This window comes from Dama dama, chromosome 14 (genome assembly GCF_033118175.1).
Source record: "Dama dama isolate Ldn47 chromosome 14, ASM3311817v1, whole genome shotgun sequence".
NCBI lineage: Eukaryota > Metazoa > Chordata > Mammalia > Artiodactyla > Cervidae > Dama > Dama dama.
Window position 1 is genome coordinate 75,826,691 of NC_083694.1, and position 26,585 is coordinate 75,853,275.

Here is a 26,585-nt window from a genome sequence, read left to right on the forward strand (position 1 = left end):
GTTCCCGGTCAGCGCAGGCATCACGGGCCCCAAAGAGGGGAGACTCCAGGACGGGGGGTGGCAAGGCTGCTCCACCTCACACGCCCAGTCTGTACCTACCAGCTGGCCTGGCCCACTCTCAAACATCCGTCCCCGACTGCAAGACAGACCAGGTCATGTGTAGAATTACCACTGCTTTTTCTCTCTTAATCAAAGAAAATTCAAGAAAGTCAACACACAAAATATTTATGGAAATAAGTCAGATCTCCAACAATAGGGAGAATGCTTAAGTAAATTACAGAACATCCACATACTATAAGACAAACTGAACTATTATATGTGCGTAAACCTGTAAAATATTAATATCTAAACTATGTAAAGACCTTGTACCAAATTTTTTAAAAAGTGCCAAATTCCAACAGGAAAAAAACCAGCAAAGCATACAATAAGGGAATTTACAAAAGAGGAAACTCCAAAAGCCTTATAAACGTAAGAGAAAATGTTCATGTTCACTAGTAATCATGAAATACAAATAAACACAAAGGGAAACCACTTCATCTTCCTTGGATTTGTAAAAACAAGCCCACCGACATCATCAAGCGCACCGCGGCTGGTGAGAACACGCAGGAGCAGGCAGGGTAACTTCTCCAGAAGCTGCACCCCACTCCTGACAGCGGGGCCTCCTCGGGGAACACGCACCCTGGACAGAGCCCAGCACGCGTGCGAGGGGTCAGGAGCGAGTGTGCACACAGCGGCAGCAGGCCTGCGGGGTGCGGTGGAAGTGCCCCGGCTGGCCACCAGCAGAAGACACACCGAACCAACTGCGCTGTAGTCACACAATGGCCTACAGGAGCACTGAAAATGGACAGACAGTCCTGCCAAGTGAAAACAGCAGGCTTCAGAACGCTGTATAGTTCAGTTCAGTTCAGTCGCTCAGTCGTGTCCGACTCTTTGCGACCCCATGAATCACAGCACGCCAGGCCTCCCTGTCCATCACAAACTTCCGGAGTTTACTCAAACTCATGTCTATTGAGTCGGTGATGCCATCCAGCCATCTCATCCTCTGTCATCCCCTTCTCCTCCTGCCCCCAATCCCTCCCAGCATCAGGGTCTTTTCCAATGAGTCAACTCTTCGCATCAGGTGGCCAAAGTACTGGAGTTTCAGCTTCGGCATCAGTCCTTCCAATGAACACCCAGGACTGATCTCCTTTAGGATGGACTGGTTGGATCTCCTTGCAGTCCAAGGGACTCTCAAGAGTCTTCTCCAACACCACAGTTCAGAAGCATCAATTTTTCGGCGCTCAGCTTTCTTCACAGTGCAACTCTCACATCCATACATGACCAGTGGAAAAACCATAGCCTTGACCAGATGGACCTTTGTTGGCAAAGTAATGTCTCTGCTTTTTAATATGCTGTCTAAATTGGTCATAACTTTTCTTCCAAGGAGCAAGTGTCTTTTAATTTCATGGCTGCAGTCACCATCTGCAGTGATTTTGGAGTCCCCCAAAATAAAGTCTGTTACTGTTTCCATTGTTTTCCCATCTATTTGCCATGAAGTGATGGGACTGGATGCCATGATCTTAGTTTTCTGAACATTGAGTTTTAAGCCAACTTTTTCACTCTCCTCTTTCATCAAGAGGTTCTTTAGTTCTTCTTCGCTTTCTGCCATATGGGTGGTGTCATCCACATATCTGAGGTTATTTCTACTTTCTACTTAAAATATGCAGATTGCAGAAAATTTTGTAAACTTTAAGAGCTTGAAAATTTTAAAGACATTTAAAAGTAATAATACTCAAAGAACTACTTCAAACAGTGAGATACACATGAAAGGAATGTATTTGTGTCTATACTGAAAAACACTTCATTGGATACAAAGTTAACATACAAATTAATGTTGCATTCCTATACATTAACTAAATATCAGAAAAAAAATTAACAGTTCCATTTACCGTCACATCAAAAAGAATAAAATACCCAGGAATAAACCTACCTATGGAGGCAGAAGACCTGCAATCAGAAAATTGCAATATGCTGATGAAAGAACCTGAGGATGACACAGATAGACAGACACACCATGCTCCTGGACTGGAAGAAATTAATATTATCAAAATGACTATACTCCCAATCGCAGTCTACAGATTCAGTGCAATCCCTATGAAACTACCAAGGACATTTTCCACAAATTAGAAGAAAATCTTTTCAAACTTGTATGGACACACAGAAGAGCACACGCAGCCGGAGCCAGCCTGAGAAGAACGGAGGTGGAGACGTTGCAGCCGACCTCAGACGGCACACGGCAACACAACAGGCAGTCCTCACAGCGCGCACTGGCGCCAGACAGAGAGACAGACCGCGGGGAAAGGACTGACAGCCCCTCACTAACGCAGGGTCGGTTCATCTATGACAGAGGAGGCAGGCATACACAACGGAGGAAAGACAGTCTCTTCAACGGGTGGTGCTAGGCAAACTGGAGAGCCACATGTAAAAAAAATGAGATTAGAATACTCTCTAACACCATATACAAAAATAAACTCAAAATAAATTAAAGATTTAAACGTAAGACCAGATACTATAAAACTCCTAGAGGAAAATACAGGTAGAACACTTCTGGCCATAAATCACAGCGATAGATTTTTTAATCTGTCTCCTAGAGTAATGCTTCCCTGAGAGCTCAGTAGGTAAAGAATCTGCCTGCGATGCAGGAGACCCCAACTTGATTCCTGGGTCATGAAGGTGAGTTGGAGAAGGGATAGGCTACCCGCTCCAGTATTCTTGGGCTTCCCTTGTGGCTCAGCTGGTAAAGAATCCGCCTGCAATGCGGGAGACCTGGGTTGGGAAGATCCCCTGGAGAAGGGAATGGCTACCCACTCTAGTATTCTGGAAGACACGATGGTTTTCATCTGATTGTTCCAAGTAGACTCACGCCCCAGGCTGGGGCGCTCCTCCAACTTTGCAGCTTGCTCAAACTTTTAGGGATTTCTGGATGCTCCTGAGGCTCAGGCTGAGAGGGAAGTACTAGACCCAAACCAGTTACCTTCAGAGAAAAGTAAATGTAACACACATCGACCGCCTCCCTGAACAACCAGCCTGCATCTCAGATGACGGCAGCTCCTTGAAGACTCAGGGGCACTGTTCAAATGTCAGCTTTCCTGACATGGAATTTACATGAGGTAAACGTGTCGTGAAGAGCATACAGCACCTGGGCAGGCAGCTCGGCCCAGGGACACGAGAGCCCTGCCATCCCCAGCGTGCTTGGGGTGCCCCTTCTCCACGAGCTTCTTCAGGGAGGAACCGAGCCCCCCCCCCCAGGGCCCCCGAGCTGTTCCTACGCTTTGTTACAGGTCAGCAAAAGCACACAGGAATCATGAGTCACATTCTATTTCCCCCATTTTAAGGTTAGAAGACTAGGGCTTCTTCAGAGGAAACAAAATAAAAGTTAGGCTACTTTACTACCCAGGGTGAACGAAGAGCCTGAGGAAAACTGTCTGAAGAAGAACCAGAAACAACAACTCGTCCAGGTAACCACCGTCAGCCAACCGTAGCTCTTTGGTTCTTGTTAAAATAGAAGCAGGTGTACCCCAGGCTCTGGAGCACCCCGAGGGCACCCTGTGCCCGCCTAAGACGCCGCCGCAGGTGGCTTCCAGGAGCCCTGCTTCCCCTTCGGTTTCAGACAGGACAGAGAGTTTTCAGTCGACTTTATTCTCAGGAGTGGTTTCTCCCAGAACAGAAGTTCATTTCCTTCAAACTCAGAACATGCAGAGCACCGAGGCCTTGCACCCACACTGCCAGCCCATGGAGCCCAGGGCCCAGTGGAGACTACCAGCTCGCTGCCCTGCGGGGATCAGAGCTGGGGGCGGTGGCATCCCAAAGGCCTGGCTCTGAGTGCTGGCTTTGCCATTTACCGGCTCTGTGGCTGTGGGCAGGACTACAATCTACCTTAACTTTCTTATATGCACTAAAAAACACACCATCCATCTCACAAGGTTATGAAGGCTGAATGCATCTGGGGTTCTGGCGTACACTAAGTGTTCACAAACATTAGTCCCCTCACCTGTCTAGGCCTTTCACGTCTGAAGCCAGCTTGCGCCCCTTCAGTTCAGGACCTTCTCTAACCACCCACCCTACACAACTCGCCTTCTTCTCTGAGCGCCTAATACACCTCCCACCCCCTGACAGTCTGCTCCCTCACGGCTTCCGAGGCGGGCACCTGGCGTCTCTGGTCTCGGGGCAGGAAGCAGGCAGGGCTCTCGCTTTAGACCCACAGCTCCTGGCAGAGCAGTGAGCGTGTGGCCGGCAAGACAGCCGCCTCTGGACTCCACGCGGACCGGAGCTAAGTCAAAAGGCAACCTTGAGGTGCAGGGCCCGGGAGCCCTCCCCTCTGCCTGCCGCTCTCACGAGGAGGAACGCCCAGCTGCCCAGACACCCTGGGAAGGGACGGGCCGGAACACAGAGCAGGGGCTCGGGAGGCCGCCGTCCGGGACGCGGCCACCACGTGTGCCTCTGCCGCCCCCATCTGGACACGGGTGTCACTGCGCAGCGGCGCACTGGTGCCCCCACCTGTGTGCTGAGCAGAGACGGCGGCAGGACCAGCCCCCGGGAGCTTCCGAGGCAGCGGCGGCAGCTGGACCAGCCTGAGCACCGGGCCACACGGGGGGAGGACGCAGACCTCGGCCAGGCCTGGGGGAACAGAGCCAGCAGCAGGGCTGACGCCAGGAGCTCTCACAGGACAAACAGGACTTGCTTCAGCAGAGAAGGGGACGGCAGCCATCCCAGAACCAAGGGTCGGCGTGGACGTCAGACACGCTCGGGGACATCTGGGCTTGCTACCTGGAACGTATAGTGGGGCGACCGCCAGAGACATGTGGGGCAGGGGGACGGGAGGAGCAGGGAGGGAAGAGTCCGGCTCTGGGAGGCCGAGCCAGAAGGTCCCACGAGCAGCAACTCCACGGGCCGAACCGACGACCCAGCAGCAGAGTCTCCTGCACAGCCTGACCCAGCACCTTCTGAACTCTGTCTGGAATCTGGTCCTCTGCGCACCCAAGACCATGAGGGGGCAACCCACACACACGGGAGAACGTTCACCGCTGTTAAGGTTCAACCTGACTGTCCAGTGTGCAGCAGGCGAAGGCTTCTACCCGGAGCACAACGCATCAGTCTCTTCACTTTATGATTTCCTGTTCAAAGGCCAACTCAAGTGGCGCCCTATACCTTCACACACCCACAACAGCTTCTCTAACTCAGCTAAGTATCTGACATATTTCATTTACTTACAATATATACTATGTAATGCTTAAGATCGGAGAAGGCAACGGCAGCCCACTCCAGTACTCTTGCCTGGAGAATCCCAGGGACAGGGGAGCCTGGTGGGCTGCCGTCTATGGGGTTGCACAGAGTCGGACACGACTGAAGCGACTCAGCAGCAGCAGCAGTGCTTAAGATAAATCAACGTAACAACATAACCACCGCCTGTGCACTACTATCCAACCTGAGTGTAACGTCACTGATACTTATCTCAGAAGGACAGGCACCTTGCCATTTCCCCAAGCTCCTATCTGCCCTCTGCCACCCTGACCTCCATGACCAGACCCTGAGTCAGCGCACATGTTTACATTCACTGGGGACGGGAAGAAATACCAGCAAAGCTCCACACTGGTTCTGACCCACACTGCATCCTGTCCTCACCACTTCCAGCCCCAACCACGCCACCCGAGCAGCGTGCACACCCGCCCGCCTCCCGAAGAACCGGAGGGGAGGGCAGACAGCGGAAAGGGCTCCGGCTGTCAGGGTCTCCGGCAAACTCACCCGCCACTCCCACCCTCAGGCCCCGCATTCGCGGGGCCCAGGGTGGCACGCCAGCCGGCCGCAAACCCAGAGCAGCAAGATCCACTTCCCGTGCCTCCCACCGCCGTAAATCCAGGGACTCTGCTGCCAGGGCAAGTCACGGAGGGGAGAGGTCGGGCACCCAGACACACTGCCACACACCTGGGCCCAGCAGCGGCATTCCCAGAGCCTACTTTTCCACAGACAGGTGGCCGCCCCTCTGCGGCCCTCCCCTAGTAAACACTAGGGCTTGTTTCGTAAGGTTGTTGCAAGCGACCATTCTCCTAACAGGCGAAAATCACCTGGTATGGTGGGGGCGGCTCGAGTGAGGGCCCAGCATTTTGGTCCCTCCCACCGGGCACCGGCACTCACAGCTCTGAAAAAAGAACCACCTTATCAGGAGGAGATTAGCTGTAAACTCAGGGCTGATAATGGCTTGGTGCTGAGGGTGCCCGTGACCGGCCCTGGCGCTGAGGGGGTGGGAGCAGGGGCAGCGGCCCGGGCTCCCTTCGGGACGTGCACATCCTGCAGGGAGGGGGCGCTCTGGGAGCCCCGCTCCTCAACTGCTAAGTGGTGTGCTGGGCGACCCCGTGACAAGCACCGCTGTCTCTGGACCTGATAAGTGCACGTCTCAGGGGCCGCGTTCAGCCAGAGAAAGCAGCCTTTCCACTGCAGGCCCCGCGGTCTCACTGCAGCAGCCCTCGGCAGGCACTGCCCGGGCCTGTCTTTCCGGAGCTGCTGAAGGGGGCTGGACACTACTGTGCTGTTTAAACAGCTTCCCAAAGCCAGCATGCGTCACATCTCCGCTTAGGTGCACCACTCAACGGCTCTCAGTATATTAAGTTACGCGATTATCACCATAATCAATTTTAAAACATTGTGATCACCCCCAAAAGAAACCCTACACACGTTAGCAGTTACTCCCCACTTGGTGCTCTTAAACCCAGAGCAGCTGTGTCTCCCCCGGCTGATCGGATCTAGGCTGGTGTCGACAGCAGGACCCTTCTCCGAGGGGGACAGGTGGGGCCATCGCGCCTGCTCCCCATCAGCTGTAAACATCCCTCCACAGTCACCGAGAGGCGTCTGCAGACCCGGACACTGCGTGCCCGCGCGGCGTGGGGCACGTGGCCCGCGGAGGTGCCCGAGCGCCCAGGACCACACTCGGGCAGGGGCAGGGACCACGGTGGCAATAACGGGGAGGCTGACGTCGGGGCTCGGGACACACAAAAGACGCCCCAGAACCAGCGACATGCGACGCTGCATGGCAAGGCGTGTGCTTGGGGACCCAACGGTGCAAACGCCTTCCTGACACGGCCAGAAACAAGTCAAGCAAGGATGGTCTTAACCTCTGAAGAGTCAGCGTGGTAACTCACCACACAACCCAGAAACCCGCAGTGCGGCCAGAGACGGGAACGGACCGACCGCTCCCAGCCTCTCAGGTAAAGGAAACTCATTTCAGAACAAAGCTCAGAGGCTGGGGGAGCTGGGAACCCCTTTCCAGAGGACCTCCTCGAGCTGACCACTGCCTTGTCCTCAGCATGGAGACTGGGAGATGAGTCAAACAGCTTTAAAAAACCATGACTCAGAGTTTAATTACTTGGTTTAAATTTCTCACATTCCAAAGACAACGCCAAATTAATCTGCTGACAGCTTCACTCAGCAGAGTAACTGCCCAGCTTCCTAAGACCCCGAGGAATTCAGGAAGGTCGACCCATGTGGCGTACATGACTCGGCTGTAAACATACCACGCAAAGCAAGTGTGTGGGAGCTGCTTGGGAAAGACAAATAATTTCAGTTCATGTAGAGAGAAACCATTTTGGTCATTTCTATTAGAAAAGCAAAGAGAGCCAAGGGAAAAAAAAACACGTAAAATCCAGGGCTGGGGATCACGGGAGGGGGAAAGCTGGAGGAGACGCCGACCAAGAGGACCAAAGGCGGGCACTCTAATATTAGCGCAGGGGTGTTTACAGGGTTGCTAAGGAAAACCCGAGGCCGCGGGACGTGCCACAGCTGCTCTGACCACATGCCCGCCCCACTGCGCCTCCGGTCCAGCTGACCCTACACAGTCGCACGGCCCCGGGGACCTTCAGGCCTAGCAGCAGCCCCGGAACAGGGTGTAGGGTCTGGAGGGCCGTGAGGTGGAGATGGCTGTGCTCCCGCCACGGGTGGAGACGGACTGGCCCCGGGACAGAAACTTTTTTTTAGTCCAAAATAAGAAATGGTTAGTAATTTCAATGGGGAGGAAAAACAGGCTTGGGATACAGCTCCCACTGCCCGACCTGATGCTCCTGGGCGTCGGCATCTCCACCTGCAACCTGGCGCCATAACCCACCTTCTTTCCATCGGGTAAGAGGGACGCGCGAGGCACAGGGGTGCTTTTCAAGGAAAAAAAAAAAAAAAGAAAAGAAACTTTGTAAACCCAAGACTGTGCCCTTCTCAAAGGTAATAAGCTTGCAGAGACCCCACCCTGAGCCTCCGGAGCAAATTATAAGAGCCACTTAACTATCACTCCTCAAGGACTGTGCCATCTTCACAGACACACACCCTCACAGACACCTGTCCACAGGCTCACCGGCCCTCCACCGCCATTACAACAATACCATTCCATCACTCTACAACTCTGGAAAATACAGCGAAAAATAAGCTATCCATCATCCCTGAGATGAGCCTGGGGCTAACCTTTCTCGTGTCGATCACAACCGGAGTTGCAGTGCGTCCCCTGCGCCAGCCCTGCATTGAGGCGCCCGTGGCCCTGTCTGCAGCTCTGCAGGCTGAGCGCAGGGCCCCGCGGGGACGGCTGCACCGGCACCCACGGAGCCACGGAGGCAGCTCAGAACGGGAGAGGCAGTGTGCCCGGGCACGGGACCCAGCCCAGTTCACAGGCTGCAGCGACTCTGCTTCCCGAGACAACGTTCCCCCGGGTCAGGACCTGCTGCGACCAGTCTGAAGGCGCATTTACCTGACACCGTCTGTCTCCAACGGGACCTGTAAACACAGGCTCCAGGCCTCCACGTCCCAGCAGGAGCCAGAAAACCTCCGCGAGGACCCGACCTCAGAGAAAGCCGCGCGTCAGGACGAGAACGAGCACCCAGCATGTTTTCTCAGAAGGAAAATTCAGTTGTTTGCAAAACATGTGATTTATTTCTTTCAGCCTGTGTTTGTCTGAAGGAGAAACTGAATGGCTTTAATTCTGTAAAGGCTTAAGTGGCATGTTTTATTTGATCAAGTCGTTTCCCAGCTGAACACACTCCAGCCCACAGCCCTGAGAGCAGCAGCTCAGGTTTCTCAGCACAGACACAGGACACCACCAGCTCCTGCCCGCCTCTGGGGCACCAGCTTCCTAATCATTCCCAGTGAAAGACCACTGGGGTTCCCGTGAAAAACACAAGGATTTGGCGGACACAGAGCATGGGGAAGGCTGCACATGCTCACCCTCCCTGCCCTGAGGCTGGAGAGCAAGCCTGTTCACCCTGTCTGACCGCAGCTGGACCAGGTCACTTAGCCACAGAACACTACTTCTTCTTCATCTAGACCTGCTTCACAGAAGACACGTGGGGGACGCTGCACGGCCTCTCCTCCCCCAGCATCAGGCTCAGCGAGCCTGTTCCTTGAGCGTCTCGTGTTCCCTCTAAATCACCACCCACCCCCAACAACTGAGCCTTCAAAACCCAAGCCCGGCCCCGTCTTGGGCAGCTCCCCTGTGCCTCCGATCTGCACTGTGCGGCTGGCCTGTCCACACGCCTAACCTCAGACCCGCGGCTCCCGAGTGGCCTGCTGGCCTCCCAGGGACACATGGGCCTGGCTTCCCAGGGACACGGGGGCCAGCCCTCCTGGGACTGCGCCTCCTGACACCTCTCCCGGGCGCACGGCAGCCTCTCCGCAAGGCTGCAGCACGCTCACGCAGCGCCATCGGACACACGAGCATGCAGCAGACCCTCCTGTCTCAAGAAGCGCCCCCGACCCCCTCACCAAACTGCTCTGCCTATAGACCAACCTTTAGTACAACTGGTCACTGCCAGTTACTCTGTGAATAAAATTCATACTTTATGGCAACACAAGAATGACTCAGACATGAAACAACTGTCTCTGCCCTCTGGCCCCCCTCCCCCTATTGTGCGGTGTGTCTGCCTTTCACACAGACCTCTGTCGGCAGAAACGCCTGCTCAACTACACGCAGCAGCAGCCCCAGCCGCGACGAGACGGCCCCTCAGAGCGAGCCTTCCTTCTGGACGGGGCCGTGAGGACGAGCAGACCCGGGTCATGTCAACCGTCAGCACGACATGGTGTGTGGGCACGCGGCCTGGTGCCCCAAACCTCGCTGAGCTGCTGTGCCAGGACCTCCGACGGGAAGAACCACCCTCAGAGCTTCCCGAGATGGTCTTCCGGGTCACACTCCTCCAGTCTGGCTCCAATAAGATCCTGCGGGCTGACTGTGTTGATGTGACCGGTCAAAGTACAGTTGCATTTTCTGCCGGAGCTTGCAGACCCAGACCCCGCGTGACACGCGCGCCCTTGCGGGACTCGCCTGCCACAGTGCTCGCAGCGTTCCCTGCAAGGGCGTCTCTGGAGGGGACCGTGGCACAGACACGCCTCAGACCCCAGGCTGGACGCACGCTCCTTTCCAAGGTAGCTGCAAACATGCTTGTGCCATGCTGGCCCCCAGGCTTCCAGAGTACACACCTGGTTTCTATGTTAGACTCTTGGCTTGGGATTTCCAAACTGCATGCATAGTAAAAACAGCCCAAAGGAGATTTTTCTGATGATAAAGACTACTGTAAGCACAGGGAACTACATTCAGTATCTTGTACTATCCCATAAAGGAGAAGAATCTGAAGAAGAAAATAACATAAACATACGTATTCTTCAAAATCCTCAGAAAAAAACTTAAAAACATTTTTCCATCCCTGCCCAGACCCTTGCCCCTTTTCTGGAGCAGGGGCCGGGACCCGCGCAGCCCAGATGGGCTCCTGCTGAAAGGCCTAAGCCCACTCAGGGCCACAGCCCAGCACCCTGCATCCATACTGGGCGCAAAATCCATGACTCCAGACCCCAGGCCTCAGGCTGCCCCGGGTCACGCAGACCATTCTGGCTTTTGGGGCCTCCTCACATCTGCCCCCTGGGAGCTTCCTTTCCTTTTCCCCGCTCAGGTGCACTCTGCTATGCTGACCAGGGGAGCAGGGTTCTTGTGGGCCCACCTGCCGCACTGCTGGAGCTGCCCCAAAGGGGCTCCTCGTCCCCTCCCCCCAGGGCCACAGCCCCCCGCTCCCCCCAGCTCCCACGCCTGCAGAGGGCCCCAACGGGTCACCTCACCCCCGCCCCATCATCCCTCCCTGTCCACTCCACACGCAACACTGCAACCAGAGCTCAAAAGGCAGAGTTTTAAAAAATATGTCAGACCAAGTTATTACTATTTTTTCTTTTGGCTAAAATCTTCTATGGACAGATGAACAAGAAATTCTACACTAAGGTATACACCAAAGAGAAATGAAAACATATATGCAGACATATATGAAGAGAAATGAAAACATATATGCACACAGAAACTTGTACCCGAATGCTTCTAACAGCCAAGAGGCAGGAGCAATCCAGATGTCCAGCAACTTACAAATGTTAAACACAATGCAGGAGAGCCATGCAATGGGACAGTGTTCACCCACAGAAAGAAGACAGTCCTGACACACGCCGCAGCACGGGGGAGCCTTGGAGACACCAGGCTGCGGAAAGCAGCCAGTCACAGCAGACCACGCGCAGACTGCACTTCGGGGTGACACTTCCAGATAGGGAACCCCAGAGAGACCACAGGACGGGGAGTGTGGAGACCCGGGGCTGAGAGCCAGGGGCCGGGCTCCTCTCAAGGAGATGAAAGGCTCTGGCGTGGACGGGTGACTCGCACCTCTGTAAGGTGTTCTGGACACTCTTCCCGAGGCTGATGACGGCTCTGAGCGTAAGCCCGCACTCCTCGCCAGCTGTGGCGGCCGCCCCTTGCAGCCCCTGCCTGCCCTGGGGCCTCAGCCCAGACCACCCGGGCCCTCACCCTCCGCACATCAGGCTCCTCCAGGGTCTCTGGAGCACGGGGCGCCTCGCACACGGCCCCTCTGCAGGGCCTGCACGCGCTGCCTGGAGTGTGCACCCCCTCCCCGCAGCTCTCAACAGGGCGGGCCTCGCACTCCTGGCCTGACTTTCTCTGACCCTCAGATGTCCTCTGTAAGGCCTGTCGTCACAACTCAGAGTATGTGTAAGACACCTTGATTTAATTCTCTTATACTCGCTGCTCCTTGGTGAAATGCACCCGCATTCCACACGGCATGTGGTACATAGCTGTAACTCGGTCAATATTTGTGGATTGCATTAAACTTCTGAAACAAGCTCACAGTCTGTAGCAGGTTACTGCTCAGAGGTTGTAAACCCCCGGCAGACAGTCACCGTGTCCCCTGCTCTCCCTGCGGCCCCCGAGTGCTAGCGGTTCAGCCTGCATCGCCTGGTTGAGCCGTCCTTCAGGGCCCGTGGTCCCAACGGTGGATTTAACCCATTTCACTTGTCTCCACTCAGGAGCAGTTTTCAAAGGGAGTTTCTTTTCAGCAAATGAAAGATTACTTTTGCATTTACTTTCTGGATGCAACTAACAGTATCTAAATTACATCTGAACTATGAAATACATAAACATTAAATACTGAAGATTTATTAAAAATTTCCTGGCTGGAAGCCCATTATAAGATGACAACTGTTGGCTCTGCAATCTGTTAGCCCAGAAAATAGAATCTCTTCAAGTTTTATGTAAATAAATGAAAAAAGGAAGGAAAGGAAGAAGAAAAGCACTTTTTCAACTTACTTTCCTTCCATTTCATCTCAAAAAACATGTCTTTGAGCTGTCTTTACAATAAACAAGTATTTAAAACGTTTAACTCACTGCATCTTGTAGATGAAAAGATGCTCTGACACGCTACACACACACTCACAGATACAACACTCCTTCCTTTGGATATTCAAAATAAAATGAAGTCAAACTGGAATCTAAATTTTGGTAAGATTTCACTTCTTTTTGTAGTCTTAAAAAAAGGGATAATTATGGCTCCAGTCTTCAATTCCCAAATGGAATGCATTCTATTTTTCACCACCTCTTCAAATGGGAGAAAATGGCCTGTCCTTTTCAGTCATATCTTCCAAGGTCTCTCAGGCCCGATGCTTAGTTCAGTTCAGTTGCTCAGTCATGTCTGACTCTTTGCGACCCCATGGACTGCAGCATACCAGGCCTCCCTGTCCATCACCAACTCCCGGAGCTTACTCAAACCCATGTCCATCGAGTCAGTGATGCCATCCAACCATCTCATCCTCTGTCATCCCCTTCTCCTCCCACCTTCAATCTTTCCCAGCATCAGGGTCTTTTCCAAGAGTTAGTTCTTCACATCAGGTGGCCAAACTATTGGAGTTTCAGCTTCTGCATCAGTCCCTCCAATGAACACCCAGGACTGATCTCCTTTAGGATGTACTGGTTGGATCTCCTTGCTGTCCAAGGGACTCTCAAGAGTCTTCTCCAACACCACAGTTCAAAACCATCAATTCTTCAGTGCTCAGCTTTCTTCACAGTCCAACTCTCACATCCATACATGACCAGTGGAAAAACCATAGCCTTGACCAGACAGACCTTTGTTGGCAAAGTAGTGTCTCTGCTTTTTAATATGCTGTCTAGGTTTGTCATTAACTTTTCTTCCAAGGAGTAAGCATCTTTTAATTTCAAGGCTTCAGTGACCGTCTGCAGTGATTTTGGAGCCCAGAAAAATAAAGTCTGCACTGTTTTCATTGTTTTCCCATCTATTTGCCATGAAGTGATGGGACCAAATGCCATGATCTTTCTCAGCCAGCTTTTTCACTCTCCTCTTTCACCTTCATCAGAGGCTCTCTAGTTCTTCTTTGCTTTCCGCTCTAAGCGTGGAGTCAGTTCTCTCAGCTCCTCTCTGAGGTCAGCTCTTGGCTGCTCCCTCCACCCATCCAGTGAGTCCACAGAACAGCCAGCCACTGACCCCCACCCGTTCGTCATGCACTGCCCACTGCCTTTTCTGACATTCTTCTCAAATTAACCCCCACTGTACATCGAGCTCTGCTTCTCAGAGCCTTTTATCACATCCCCGCTCTCTGCTGCCAGAGGTCGGCACGGACCACCCAGTGTAGAGGCAAGAGCCGCCGCCAGGCTCAGGTGCTCCAGCACCAAGGGGAAACAGGACCTGCGAGGGGCCTTTCTCATAAGACGAAGACAAAGAAGAAACGCCTCTATCCATGACAGAAGACGTACATATGTTAAATAATCAGAAATAATTAAAATCTCCACCGAAAGTCTCCGAGAGGCAAAGTACAAACCCAAGCCATAACAGAAAGCTCCGTTTCCAAGAAGTCTCTGAGCTGGGGACTCACTCGGGCCACCCACCCCGCACCTCCTACCTCAGAGCGGAGCCCACAAGGAGCGGGGGTCACACACCTCCTCTTCTCCCTGGCGTCCACAGAGGGCTCGGGGCCAGGGGCGCAGAGCAGAGCAGCGGCTGGAACCCCATTGGCAGTGCTGGGCGGGGCGCGGTTTGTGATCACACAGAGCGGGCTGCTGCAGGTGACGCCGTCAGCTCTCTCCGCCGTGGAGTCAGCCTGGGACCTGTAAGGGGTCCTAAAATCAAGAAGGACAGAGCAGAAAGGGACGGTCAGCACATACACACACACAGAGACAACACCGCCCTGGGACCTGTGAGGGGTCCTGAAGTCAGGAAGGACAGCAGAAAGGGAACAGTCAGCGCGCACACACACACAGACTGCCCTGGGACCTGTGAGGGGTCCTGAAGTCAGGAAGGACACAGCAGAAAGGGAACAGTCAGCGTGCACATGCGTGCACACACACACCCAGCACCACCCTGGGACCTGTGAGGGGTCCTGAAGTCAGGAAGAACAGCAGAAAGGGAACAGTCAGCACGCACACGCACACACACACACACACACACACACACACACACACACACACAGACCGCCCTGGGACCTGTGAAGGGTCCTGAAGTCAGGAAAGACAGCAGAAAGGGAACAGTCAGCGTGCACACGCACACACACACACCCCCACCCACCCACCCACCCACACACACACACCCAGCACCGCCCTGGCAGAGGCAGAGCCTTGAGGTGGACTCGCCCAGAGAATTTTCTTGCTCAGAATTTGTCTGTGGTTGGTCTGTTTTCTTAATTATGAGCTCTTAAATCTTACAACAATGATTACACTTTCAATCTGACATCTTCTGCCTAAGGAGTTATGTTTCAGGAAAAAGGAAAAAAATTTTTTATTTGAGATACAAAAAGATTTCATTTACTTCGCTACGGCACAAGTAGTAACACACACGGGCGCTCTGAATGCCTCCTGCTCTCCACACTCTCACACACCACGCGACACTGAGGTCACTTACACGCCCTCAGCCCCAGGCAGGCAGCCCCGAGGGGCCGCGGCCGACACCAGACCCGACGACCGTCTTCCCAGATCGCCCAGACCCACTCGGGAGCACCCTGCAACCTCACCTAGCAGAGCGACCGCTCTCTCTCCATGGAGCCAGTGCCTGACTGTCCACACTCACAACTGCAGACAGGAGAGACTGAACAGAAACTAGGAGGATCCTACGTGCAACCCTGAGACAGACTTCCCCTGGCAAGCTGTGCAATTACACTCATTTACATGAAAACAAGATCTTTGTTTCTTAACAAAGACTGAGAGCAGCCATTGGCTCTGCACCCAAAAAGCCATCATTTGTGATGTCACAGCTTGTTGCTGGGGTAACAGAGACCCAAAAATTGATACTCACAGAGATGGGGAAGCAATGGAAGTGATAAATGCTAAAAATCTGCTTTTTTCACCTACTTACAACTACCACAAATGCTTATAAGTAGCTCATTTTCAAATAATCACATTACAATAAGCTTGAAAGAATGATCAGATCATAAAACTATCAATACGGTATTGCAATGCAAGGATAAAAATAGAACATTCTGAACTGGTATCTAAAAAACACAAGCAACTTCTCCAGAATAGCAGCTCAGGAAAAATGTGAGATTTCACATTCTTTTTTTTTTTTCAAATGAAGGCAAATAATTCCTCAGACTTACAAGACGTGTAAGTCTCTAGGAAGCACTAATAAAATTAACCAGAAAAAAAGGTATAAAAAATTTACAATCATCAACAACCTTACATGAAGTTCTTCTTAGTTAATCACACGCTTTGGTCGCTGCAATTTCTCACGCCGGAGAAATGCCAAGGCTGTCGTTAAATCACAGAATATGACTTTTACTATTCTGAAGTGCATAATTTTACAGGCTGTTGGGAAAAGCTCTGGGGCGGGAACTAGAGGCTTTGGAACCACCTGGGGCCAACCTTAACCTCTCTGATCTCTCGCCCTCTAAGACAGGGATGGTGATGCCTGGAAGTGCAAGGTCTTATGAGATTAAATAAAACATAGCCTGTGGAACACTTAGTATAGTGCCCAGAATAAAAGATAAATTCAGCAGAAACAAAAGAAGTGAAAAGAGAAGAGCCCCAGCACGCACAGATCTAGGCTCCAACCCACCTCTCTTCCTTCCGGCCTGAGACCGCGGCCAGATCTCTGCGCTCTTGGTCTCAGATTCCTCATCTATTAAAGTACGGCCGCTGCTCACACACTGGATGGCTCCTAAGGACCCAACAGGACACACCCACATTCACACTCCTCACTCCAGGTCCCTACAGCTCAGGGCAGCCGTGTGCCGTTTAAGGATCCACACGCCTCAAAGTCTCCCTGGCTGCTGGAGGGAGCCCGCGAGGCAAGAGCAGAAAGCGAGTGCTCCGGGGGAAATTCTTGGTCAGAGGCATTCCCTCTTGGCAAACCACCCCCTCTCCTCCTCCTCCCTTGAATGGCCTAGAATGCAGCCGTGATGGCGAGAACTCTAGCAGCTACTATGAACCATGAGGCAACCCCTGGAAATGGAAGCCACGATCTAACCACTGTGACTCAAGCCGTGTGCCAGCTCTATCTCGTGACCATCCCAACTGAGAGGAAAAATGAAGATTCATCATACCTGAATCACTATTACCAGATGTACTGTACATGTGAGTGAACCAAGTCCTGATATAACTCTGTTCAGCACGAGCCCCGTGCCTGGCCCAGGCTAGGGCTCAACATAGAGGCAGCTGCTACGCCTCCTCCGCAGGCCACACTCTGAGCTAGCCAGGAGCCTCTCTGCTTCAGCATCGCCATGTGTGGGGACAACAAGCCTGTCCCCACAGGGCTAGCGCCCTGTGCATATGCGCTGTCACGGGGCCTGGTGAGTGTGCACATGGTCACGCGAGGGCTGTGAGCGGCGCCCAGCACCGCGTTGGGAGGAGAGCGTCAGGTGGCCCCAGCACGGGCCTGGGCAGCTGCGCCAGGTCCCCTCCTGCGCCAGCTGCAGGGACAGAAGCAGAGCAGGGCCCTGGCCGCACCCGGGGAAGGGCTCTGACCAGTCACACCAGCTACGGCCGCAGGGGAAGCTCCATGCCGCGTCACACGCGGAAGGGCCGGGCGCCAGGAAGACATGACCAGTGCCACGGCCCCGCCCAAAGCCCGAGCGTGTCCGGAGCAGGACCAAGCCTCAGCCCACCGGGGTCTGAACGCCATCCTCCAGAAAGACACACAGAAGAGTCCTACTGAGAATTACAGAAAACGTAAGTGACAGATGGGATGTCTGTGACCTCCAACTCACCACAGCAGTCTGACCCTGGGCTCGCAGGCCCGGCTGTAGGGTTACTGAGGCGAAAGCGGTCCTGTTAAGCTGAGGCCTGAACGCCCCTCCGCTGACAGGACAGGCGGCCTCGGGGCGGCACCGCGGGCCTGAGCTCGCCACACCGCACCTGCGGGCCCGCTGGCCCAGCTGCTTGCCTGCCGTGGTGCGCGGAGTGGGGCGGGAGGCGGGCTGCCGGCTGCCCAGGGCGGGACGACCCCCAGCAAGGAGGGGGCAGCGGGAGTGGGCTGCGCCGGGCCGGAAGGTGGGGGCGTAAGGCCACCACGCCCAGCACAGGACACACTGCAGAGCAGCACATGGTCACGCCCTTCCGGACACGCGGCTCAGCGCCCGCCCAGCACCACCTCCCCGCCCAGCTGGGCGCTGCAAGCAAGCTGGCCGGAGGAGGGGACGCAACCGCTGGGCGTGGAGGGACCCACCGACCCGCGCTGGGCCTGCAGCCAGCAGGCCTCCGCCCATCACCCCACAGAGGGGAGGACAGAAGAGGTGCAGCAGGAGGAAACAGAACGCATGGACGGGGTGGGCCTGAGAGAGCAGACCGGAAACAGCCATTTCATTAGGAAAAAACTCCGACCACCTCCAAGACAGAAAGTCATGCGAGCCCAGAGGCCTCCCTGAGACAGAAGCACCGCTGCAAAAGCTTGGAGACGCTCTGGAGCAGAGACTCAGCACGGAGCGCAGAGCAGAGAGAGGCCAGGGCGCCTCGAGGGGTCAGGGGTCCAGGTCTACATAGCAGCACCAGGCGGGCGGCGGCGCCCAGCTTCTCTGCTCTACTGAGACACGCAACAGCCTCCTAACTGCTGCAGGCAATCATCTGAGTGAGAATTTATTTAAAAACTTGACTATAACAGCAAACTGCGTGTGTGACCTGAAACGGTCAGCAAGACTTCTTGGGCAAAAGACGCATCTTACTGGACTGTACGGAAGGAATTTCTGCCTAAAAAATAAGAAGAAAACGGAAAACAGAAAGCTTCTGAGAGCTGGAATAGTCCAAGAATGACAAATACCTACTCGCGCTTTGTGTCTGAAATAGTGCCTGTGTATGATTCTTTCCTTTTGAAAGATCATAAAATAAGATTCGCTCTCTCAGACTCGCTTGCAGAAGGAAGCATGTTCCCGCCCTACAGAGAAGTGGCCCTCCCCCCACCCCAGCTCTCGGCTCACCAAGACTGTGCAGACGACATCTGCCCACCAAACACTGCTCCCTCCATCCGCCCACTGAGACGTGGGCGCAGAAAGCCCCAGCCTATGGACAACAGCAGGCCTGAGCAGTGAACACAGCCTCACCTTCCCTAAGGTCTAGGATGTTATTCTCCTTGAGAAGTGTTCTTAGCCTTGGATCCAACCGTAAGGAGCAGTAAAGCATCTATTCAGACTAAGGCCTCACCGCTGAAGACAAACAGGCAACGGCCTCAGTAAAGCCAGAAGCTCGGAGGCTGTAGGACAAGCTTCACGCTCATCCCTGAGCTGGACGGGCACACTGTCCAAGCTGAGCCTTCCCTTGCAGGGCACGCCTGCAGAACCGAAGTTTCAAGAGGCAACAGTGGCTCTCTGATTTCGGAACGGTGCCCACGTTCTGACGTTAACTGGTTGGTAAGATTCTTCCAGTCAAATGAAAATAGTTTTTATCCCAAACACAGTCTGTGGCCAAAGCCTGTATCTAGGGTAGCCAACCCATCACCCAAACATCTAATGATGAAGACTGTGGCACGAAGAGGCAGGTGGAGGGGTTAAGAAAGTGGGAGTGAAGAGAGAATTCAGAAGAAGCCACGAGGGTCACTCTTCCACGTGAGCAGCAAAGTTTAAGCTGAAATATTAATTGTGTCTTACAGCTTCAGGGCTCTGGCAAAGCTGCGCTGCTCGCTGGCTGGCACGTGGCAAAGAAAGTAACTGCAGAAAGGGGCATACAGATGAGAAAGGGCGGGACACCCGGGTACCTTCTCTGCACCACACTTGCGACTTTCACATCTTGATGGATCTGAGGGCCATTAAAGTCATAAAAAAAAAAACAACTCAAGTCCCTGAATGAACAGGCTTAAACACAAGACTTTTAAATTAAAAACTCTCCCCACCTCCCCTGACACCCTCTGGGCCCCTCCCTGCCTCCCCGCTCCCCAGGTGAGACTGCAGATGAGGACGGGGCTTAAGTCCAGTCCCGCTCAGAGGCTGCTGGGAGCCGTGACTGGCTGCAGATTGCAGAGGACTGAAAGGGTGGAGTGTGTGTCAGATCTGTCTGTGGGGAGAAGCTGGAATTAGCGTACTCTAATTCAGTTAGGAAAAGAAATTAATTTTAATTTAAAATTACTTAAAATGCTAATCCCAAGAAATCTAAAAGCAATTTACTTTTTGATTTACTTTTGTGATGCTAATTGGGTGTAAAAAGGCATGCAGGTACTACCCATCAGTCCACAGCCAGAATGAGGGAGCGGGTACCTTTTCAGGAAGGTCGACACGAAGGTCGAGGGAGTGCCCGTCTGCGGGGTCTCGCTCCCCTTGGCGGCGTCCCTCCAGGGCTGCCGGGGCTGGGAGCCACTGCGCACCAGGTTAGCAGCCGACTCTCTGCGGAGGCGGGACAGACAGGGCGGCAATCAGGCTGCTGTCTGTGCAGGCGTGCCCGGGGGGCAGGCAGCCGGGGTCACAGCAAAGAGCACGCTGGACGCCCTTCAGGGGCTGTCTGCGGACTCAGCAGCCCTCTGTGCAGACAGAGGATCGGCTCGGTATCTGTCTGCTTGTTCACCGGCTTCAGGGCCAGCCCGCCTCACTGGGGACCACGGCCTCGCTTCCAGGGTCTGGAGCTTCTGGAAGGAGCGGTCACTTTGCTCCTCATTTAGAAAGGCTGGTGGGTCGGCCCAGGGCAGGTCACTCCAAGCAAGCAGAGCGGGGGTGGGATGGACAGGATGAGCGTCCAGAAGCAGCAGCCCTTCCGCTCACGACAAGAGCGCACGCCCAGGAGAGGCTCACCCCCAGCTGGCAGCTCGGGGCCTCTGCCTCCCCAGGTCCCCCAGCAGCCCTCCCCAGGCGGGGACTGTGGACAAGTGCAGGCCGCTCCAGCAGGCCTGGGAGGACCAGGCCTCTGCATCGCCAGCAGGCTGCAGGCAGTGCCCGGGCCGCGGGGGCGGGCGGGGGGCAGACCACACCTTGAGGAGCCGGCTCCAGCCCACGGGCGGCTGAGACACCGTGTACACACTTCCCACACTCATCTTAACATCAACGTACAAACTAGAAGCTGCTCGACTCCATTCCGTAACAAGGTTTTTAGTGCTGCCCACCGGCGGGTCGTGTGCTGAGACCCGCGTGGACACAGGGCCCCCTTCACAGAGAACCTGTGCACAAACGCGAGCCCCTTGGCGGGTCGGGGACCCCCGCGCTGGACTGAGGGCCTGAGGGGGTGGGGCTGGGGGTCTGGACGGGGGACGGGGCACGACAGTACCTGTTCTCCTTCTCCTCAAGGTCGCTAGTGCTGCCCGGCCTCCGCAGCCCCAGTGAACTCAAGGAGCTTCTGGGTTCTCTCTCCTGCAAAGTCAAAACAAGTGAAGCACAGAGAAGGCCGCCCTGACACCGCGGGGCAGCAAAGCAGGACTTACACCCCCGTGTGATTTACTTCCAGACTCAACACCAGCTCCAGCTCGAGAAGTATTAACAAGGGCTTATTCCCAGCTCTCCTCCAATAGACACCAACATTTTTCTCTCGGGAAAAGCCGGGGTGATCAAATAAGGGAACAGCAGCAGTCCCACCAAAAGGGGACTTCTGAAAAGCCACAGACAAGCTGCGTTCTGACGTTCTTTGCCTTGAAAGGCAGCCACAGGTACAACACACGGGCTGACCCATGTCCCGAGTGCCTTGGCCCGAGTGTCTCCAGAAACACAGGGCTGAGTGTAGGGGCTGCGTTCAGAGGAGACCCGGCCAATCAGACAAGTCGGCAGCACAACCCGTGACACGTGGACCAACTCAGACCAGGAACACGCAGCTCCCGGTGACAGCGGCTGAGGACTCAGCCCCACGTACACCCGTCAGTCAGGGACGTGGACAGGGAAGTTTGTTCTCTAAGTGCTCAGTTGCCCGAGCTTCATTAGGATTGAAAGCCCAACTAAGGCACTCTGCTTCTGAACACCAAGAGAATGAGCCACTGGTGTGGTTCAGAGAACGTCTCAGGCCACCTCCCAGCCCGCGCGTCCTCACTCGCGCTTCTGCCCCAGGGAGGGGGACACAAAGAATGAACAGAAGGCCGGCCAGGCCGAAAATCATCCCAAGCAAACAGGCACGTGGTGATCCACCTGCCTGCCTCCTTCTAAAGGCTCCGTACTTCCAGGACCAAACTAGGGACTGGAAACTATTTCTATGTGTCCCCGAGGCGGAACCGCCACGGAATGCCACCACACACCTTTTCTCTGTTGTCCATCAGGGCGGAAATGCGCGGACTGGAGGCCGAGCGGTGGACAGATGCGCCCCGGTCCCGAAGGGCCTCCCTGGCCCCGGCGGCCTCGCTCAGCACGTTCTGACTGCCGGTCTTCCTGAGGCCCAGCCTCCATGAACACGGAGACTCGTCCCTGGTCTCTTCCAGCTTGCTCAAGAGGCTGGAGGGCTACGAGGGAAGGGGCACCAGAGGTCAGGTCCTGACGGCTCCTCCCACCCTCGGCTGAGTGGCGAGGGCAACGTGAGGAGGGCAGGGGGCCCACAGCAGGCCAGGTGCCACGGCCACCCTCCCCCCAGCAGCCCCCAGCCCCTCCCAGGGCGCGCACCCAACAGAGGAGCCGCCAGCAGGGCGAGTGCTGACACGGGGCCGGGGGACAGCAGCCCGCCCCTCTGCACGCCGCCACCCTCCCGCCTGTGAACCGGGCTGAGCGCTGACCCTCCTACAACACGTGGACCCGGGGAGACACGGGCGGTGGCCCCGGCCCTGTGACGGGACTGTGAGCTGACTTAAGGCAACATGGACACAGACGCTGCAGGCCTCTCCACCCGAATTCTAACTGCTTGTGTCAAGGAAACAGCTTATCTGATACAGGCAGCAGTTCTAAGCATTTCAGATTTCAAGGAGCAGCAAAATCAAAAAGAAAAAAATGGTAGAAGTTATAGGGTTGCCAGGTTTTAAATTCTGCCAGGAGAACAGCTTTCAAAAATGAATTACCATTTTCATTACCATCATTTCATTAAAAAGTAATGTTAACGTTGGAAAAGAAAGGTTCATGGAAAGCTTACACTGTCCTTAGGCATCTCATTTCAACAAACCACAGAACACATCAGAGACCGGAGTCAGCCCGAAGGCAGGCTGAGGCACGGCCTCCCTGGGACCACCAGCCCCGACCTCCCTGGCCGCGGGGGCCCTGCCGGAGCACTGCTCTCACTCCAGAACCAGGGAGCTCTGCTGCTGGCGCAGCGGGAACACAGCGATCGCAGCAGAAGCCTTAGCTCTGCTCCTCCGTGCACCCCGAGGGGCTTGCGGAAACACCCTGTGGGCTCTTTAACAGCCACCTGGACTCCCCCAGCACCTTCTGAGCCAAGCGGCACGGGTGTGTGTCGGTGGCTTTCCTAATCCAGTCCTTTTCCTCCTAAAGAGCAGGTGACCCAGTCACACACCTCACAATGGAGGACCACGTCCTGCCGGTGCCGCCCGACGGCTCACAGCAGCGCCAGGGAAGGCGGAACGGCTGAGCCTCTCTCTGCCCTCTGGTCCCCAGGAGGCGCCGAGGAGCCCCGCCCACGAGGCGCCGAGGGGCCCCGCCCACGAGGCGCCGAGGGGCCCCGCCCACGAGGCGCCGAGGGGCCCCGCCCACGAGGCGCCGAGGGGCCAGCGAGTGAAGGAGTGTCTGCAGAAGCGCGGCGCGTCCAGCAGCTCAGCCAAAGCACGCGCCGGCTCCCCCGCGGCAGGCCTCAGGCCGATGAGGCCAGGGAGGCCGCCGGCCTTGAGCCCCTCCGACCTGCGCTCTCCCACCGGCAGCTGCACAGACCTCACTCGCGGAGGCAGAGTGAAGACACGAGTGGGCGTCGCAGCGCCCAGGCTGCGCCCTGGCCGGCTTCCGCCCAGCCCAGCCTGGACCCACACAGCCCAACCTCAGACTCAGAGACAACAGGCCACGGGCAGTGCTCTCCTGGCCCCAGGCCACCAGACCCTGGGTCACCTCAACACACTGTGGCCAAATTGCCTGGTGACGATTTCTAAGTTTTTTAAACACTTTGTGGGCAAGTCATGAATGTAGTGCTGGTGTCCACCCCTAGACCCACATCCTGATGCCCTGACACCCAGGGTGGCTGCATCTGGAGACCAGGGGGTCGTCTGAGCGCCAGGAAGAGAGCCCTCACCATGGACCGAAGCTGCCAGCAACGCGATCGCAGACTTCCAACCTCCAGACAGTGGGACACAGACCTCGACGTGTAAAGCACCCTGTCTGGGCCCCCCTGTTACACCATGACGGGAGGCATGCAGAGAGGCAGTACACGAGTGCAATGGAACACTCGGCCACAACAGTGCCACAAAAAGGGATGAACTAAGGCCGTCTGTGGCAACACTGACGGACCTAGAGATGATCTAAGTGAAGTCAGTCAGAGAAATACAAGTATCACGATACCACTGATATGTGGAATCGAAAAAGAAAACACATGCGTCTGTTTACAAAACAGACAGACTCACAGACAGAAATGAACTCATGTTCACTGAAGGAGGAGGGGGGCGAGGGGTGAGTGGAGAATTTGGCACTAACATATATACACCACTGTCCATAAAACCGGAGGAGGAAATGGCAACCCACTCCAGTACTGTTGCCTGGGAAATCCCATGGACAGAGGAGCCTGGCGGGCTACAGTCCATGGGGGTTGCACAGAGTCAGACTCAACTCAGCAACTAACCAACAGAAGTATATAAAATAAACCAGGACCTCCTGTGTGACACAGGCACCCTCTACTCAGTATTTTATAATAATCTATAATAGAAAAAATCTGGAAAAAAGAGATACATATGCGCATGTATAACAATCACTCACGTAAGGAAAAAGGCGCGAATGTATCTTTAAGGGCTTTACAACCGTATGTTACCGCAACGGGCGCAACATCCGGATCAAGCGCACACTCACTCTCCTGGCTGAAGAGGCAGGGACGGCGTTCTGCGGGGGTGCGGGGGTCTGCTCCGGGACGCTGCTCCTGCTGTCAGGGCTGGGACGGCTGGGGGTGATGGCGCCTGGCCCGTCATCTGGTGTGAAAGACAGGAGAAGCAACAACTGCGTTAGTAAACCCTTAGGCATGCCTGTACTGATCTAACACAAAAGATGTACCCATTATCAAACAGATCACCAGGGCCATGTAAGGCTTAGATTCCAACCACGATGAAACCTCCGGCAATCTCTGCCTCTTACAAGAAAACAGGCTCAAGTGAAATTCTGTCTTGACGCCAATTCCCACATGAACAACCTTCTCACTATACGTCACACATACAATTCATCAGGAAGTACAAACAGAATCCACTCGGGTTGGGCAGAAAAAGCCAGAGAAAGTACAAGACAGACCTTGCTTCCTAGGCAATTAGAAAAAGAAGAGATAAGATGCAGAACAATCATGGTGACGACACAAGGTCAAACACATCCAATGCAGAGTGCGTTCAGAGAGGAGCTGCCCCTCCGAGGGCAGGAAGGCGGGGCAGGCAGCGTGGGGGGCCGTGGGGGGGGGGGGGTGGGGACAGGAAGGCGGCAGCCCCTGGGTGGAGAGCGCTCTCAGGGGCTCTCTCGGAGGGCGCTGGGAGACATAAACAGGAGGGCTCCCTCCTGGGGTGTTGACAGGAACCCTGTCTGCGTGTACCCAGGGGCTGCTGTGCCTCCAGTCCCTGGACTCCAAAGGCCCAGTCCCCGGGTCCCCCGTTTATAAAACGTCACAGTGTCAGGCCTGGCAGCGAGGCAGTCTTCCTGGGCAGAAATGTTCAGACTGCCCTGAATATTCACAATAACCACAAAAGCTGTCCCAGGGCCGGCCCAGCGAGCCTGTATCCTGGGTGTGCCCCCCACCCCCACACTGACTCCAGGCCTGACCCCCAACCGTCTGTGGCCCCTAGCACAGAAGCAAATGGGACACGAGCAGATGTGTGAGGAGCCTGCCCTCTGATCATGGCTGGAATCCAGCTGCACGGGGAGAGCAGGGCTGCGGGCCTGATGGCCCCTCAGGGAGAAGGCCCCCTAGCCGCAGGCCAGCTCACTGTAGGCTTGAGTGCGCCTGCATGGATGACAGGGTAGCTGCCCAGCAGACGCCCCCCGAGTCTCCCAGCCGGAGCACTGGTGGGCACACACAGCGGTCCTACTGGCCCCAGGCTCCCGGCTGGCTTGTTACGCAGCAGCGGATCACTAACACAGCAGAGGCTCACGGCAAATCAGAACGAGAAAAGGAAAAACAGAACTCCAAGCCAAACTGCTCACACCTACCTCAGAACATCATTGACACTCCTCATAACCACGTGCGTGTGTAACACACACGGAAACCATCATTTCACGAGGCTCTACCTGTGGTCAGGGCCTGCTCGGCCTGCGTGGGTCCAGGCAGCACCTGGAAGGTTCGGGCAGAAGCCGCCCCCACGGCCCCACCAAGTGAGTGCTGAGCACCTGTCCTGCCCAGGGCCCAGCGCCAGGAAGGTCAGCAGGCCACGGTGCGTCCCCAAGCGCCCATAACCCACTGCTGAGGGAGAGCAAACTCACACGGAGGCTAAGCCATCCAGGTAACAGCGGCTCCACCAGCGGGAACCCGAGTCAGAGGAGAAACCCTGTGCAGAGACGACAGGGCAGCAGGAGAGCGGGGCTGCGAGGGGGCCCGAGTCAGGGAGTGTCTTGGCCGACGGGGGACACGGGGAGCCTGGGACGCACTGGCTCCCGGGCTGTGAGGGGGCCCCAAGTTAGGACAGCGTCTCAGCTGACAGGGGACACGGGGAGCCCAGGACACACTGGCTCCCGGGCTGTGAGGGGGCCCAAGTCAGGGAGCGTCTCGGCCGACAGGGGACACAGGGAGCCCAGGACGCACTGGCTCCCGCGACTGGTGAGGGGGACCCTGA

General features: G+C 55.3%; 1 protein-coding gene across 7 annotated transcripts in view; it reads right to left on the reverse strand.

Annotated features, from left to right (window-relative positions):
- Positions 1 to 26,585, reverse strand: part of PPP1R12B (protein phosphatase 1 regulatory subunit 12B) — a 166,974-nt gene that overhangs the window by 73,481 nt on the left and 66,908 nt on the right. For 4 of the 7 annotated variants that reach the window (XM_061161131.1, XM_061161130.1, XM_061161128.1 and 1 more), the window contains exons 9-14: positions 24,634 to 24,749; positions 21,948 to 22,148; positions 20,996 to 21,078; positions 19,999 to 20,124; positions 19,396 to 19,455; positions 14,270 to 14,449 (exon numbers count right to left, since the gene is read on the reverse strand). In XM_061161131.1, coding sequence (XP_061017114.1) covers positions 14,270 to 14,449; positions 19,396 to 19,455; positions 19,999 to 20,124; positions 20,996 to 21,078; positions 21,948 to 22,148; positions 24,634 to 24,749 — 766 coding nt within the window. Of the gene's footprint in view, positions 1 to 14,232; positions 14,450 to 19,395; positions 19,456 to 19,998; positions 20,125 to 20,995; positions 21,079 to 21,947; positions 22,149 to 24,633; positions 24,750 to 26,585 lie in introns of all 7 variants that reach the window. The other 3 variants (XM_061161132.1, XM_061161129.1, XR_009695890.1) reach the window with 2 other exon arrangements.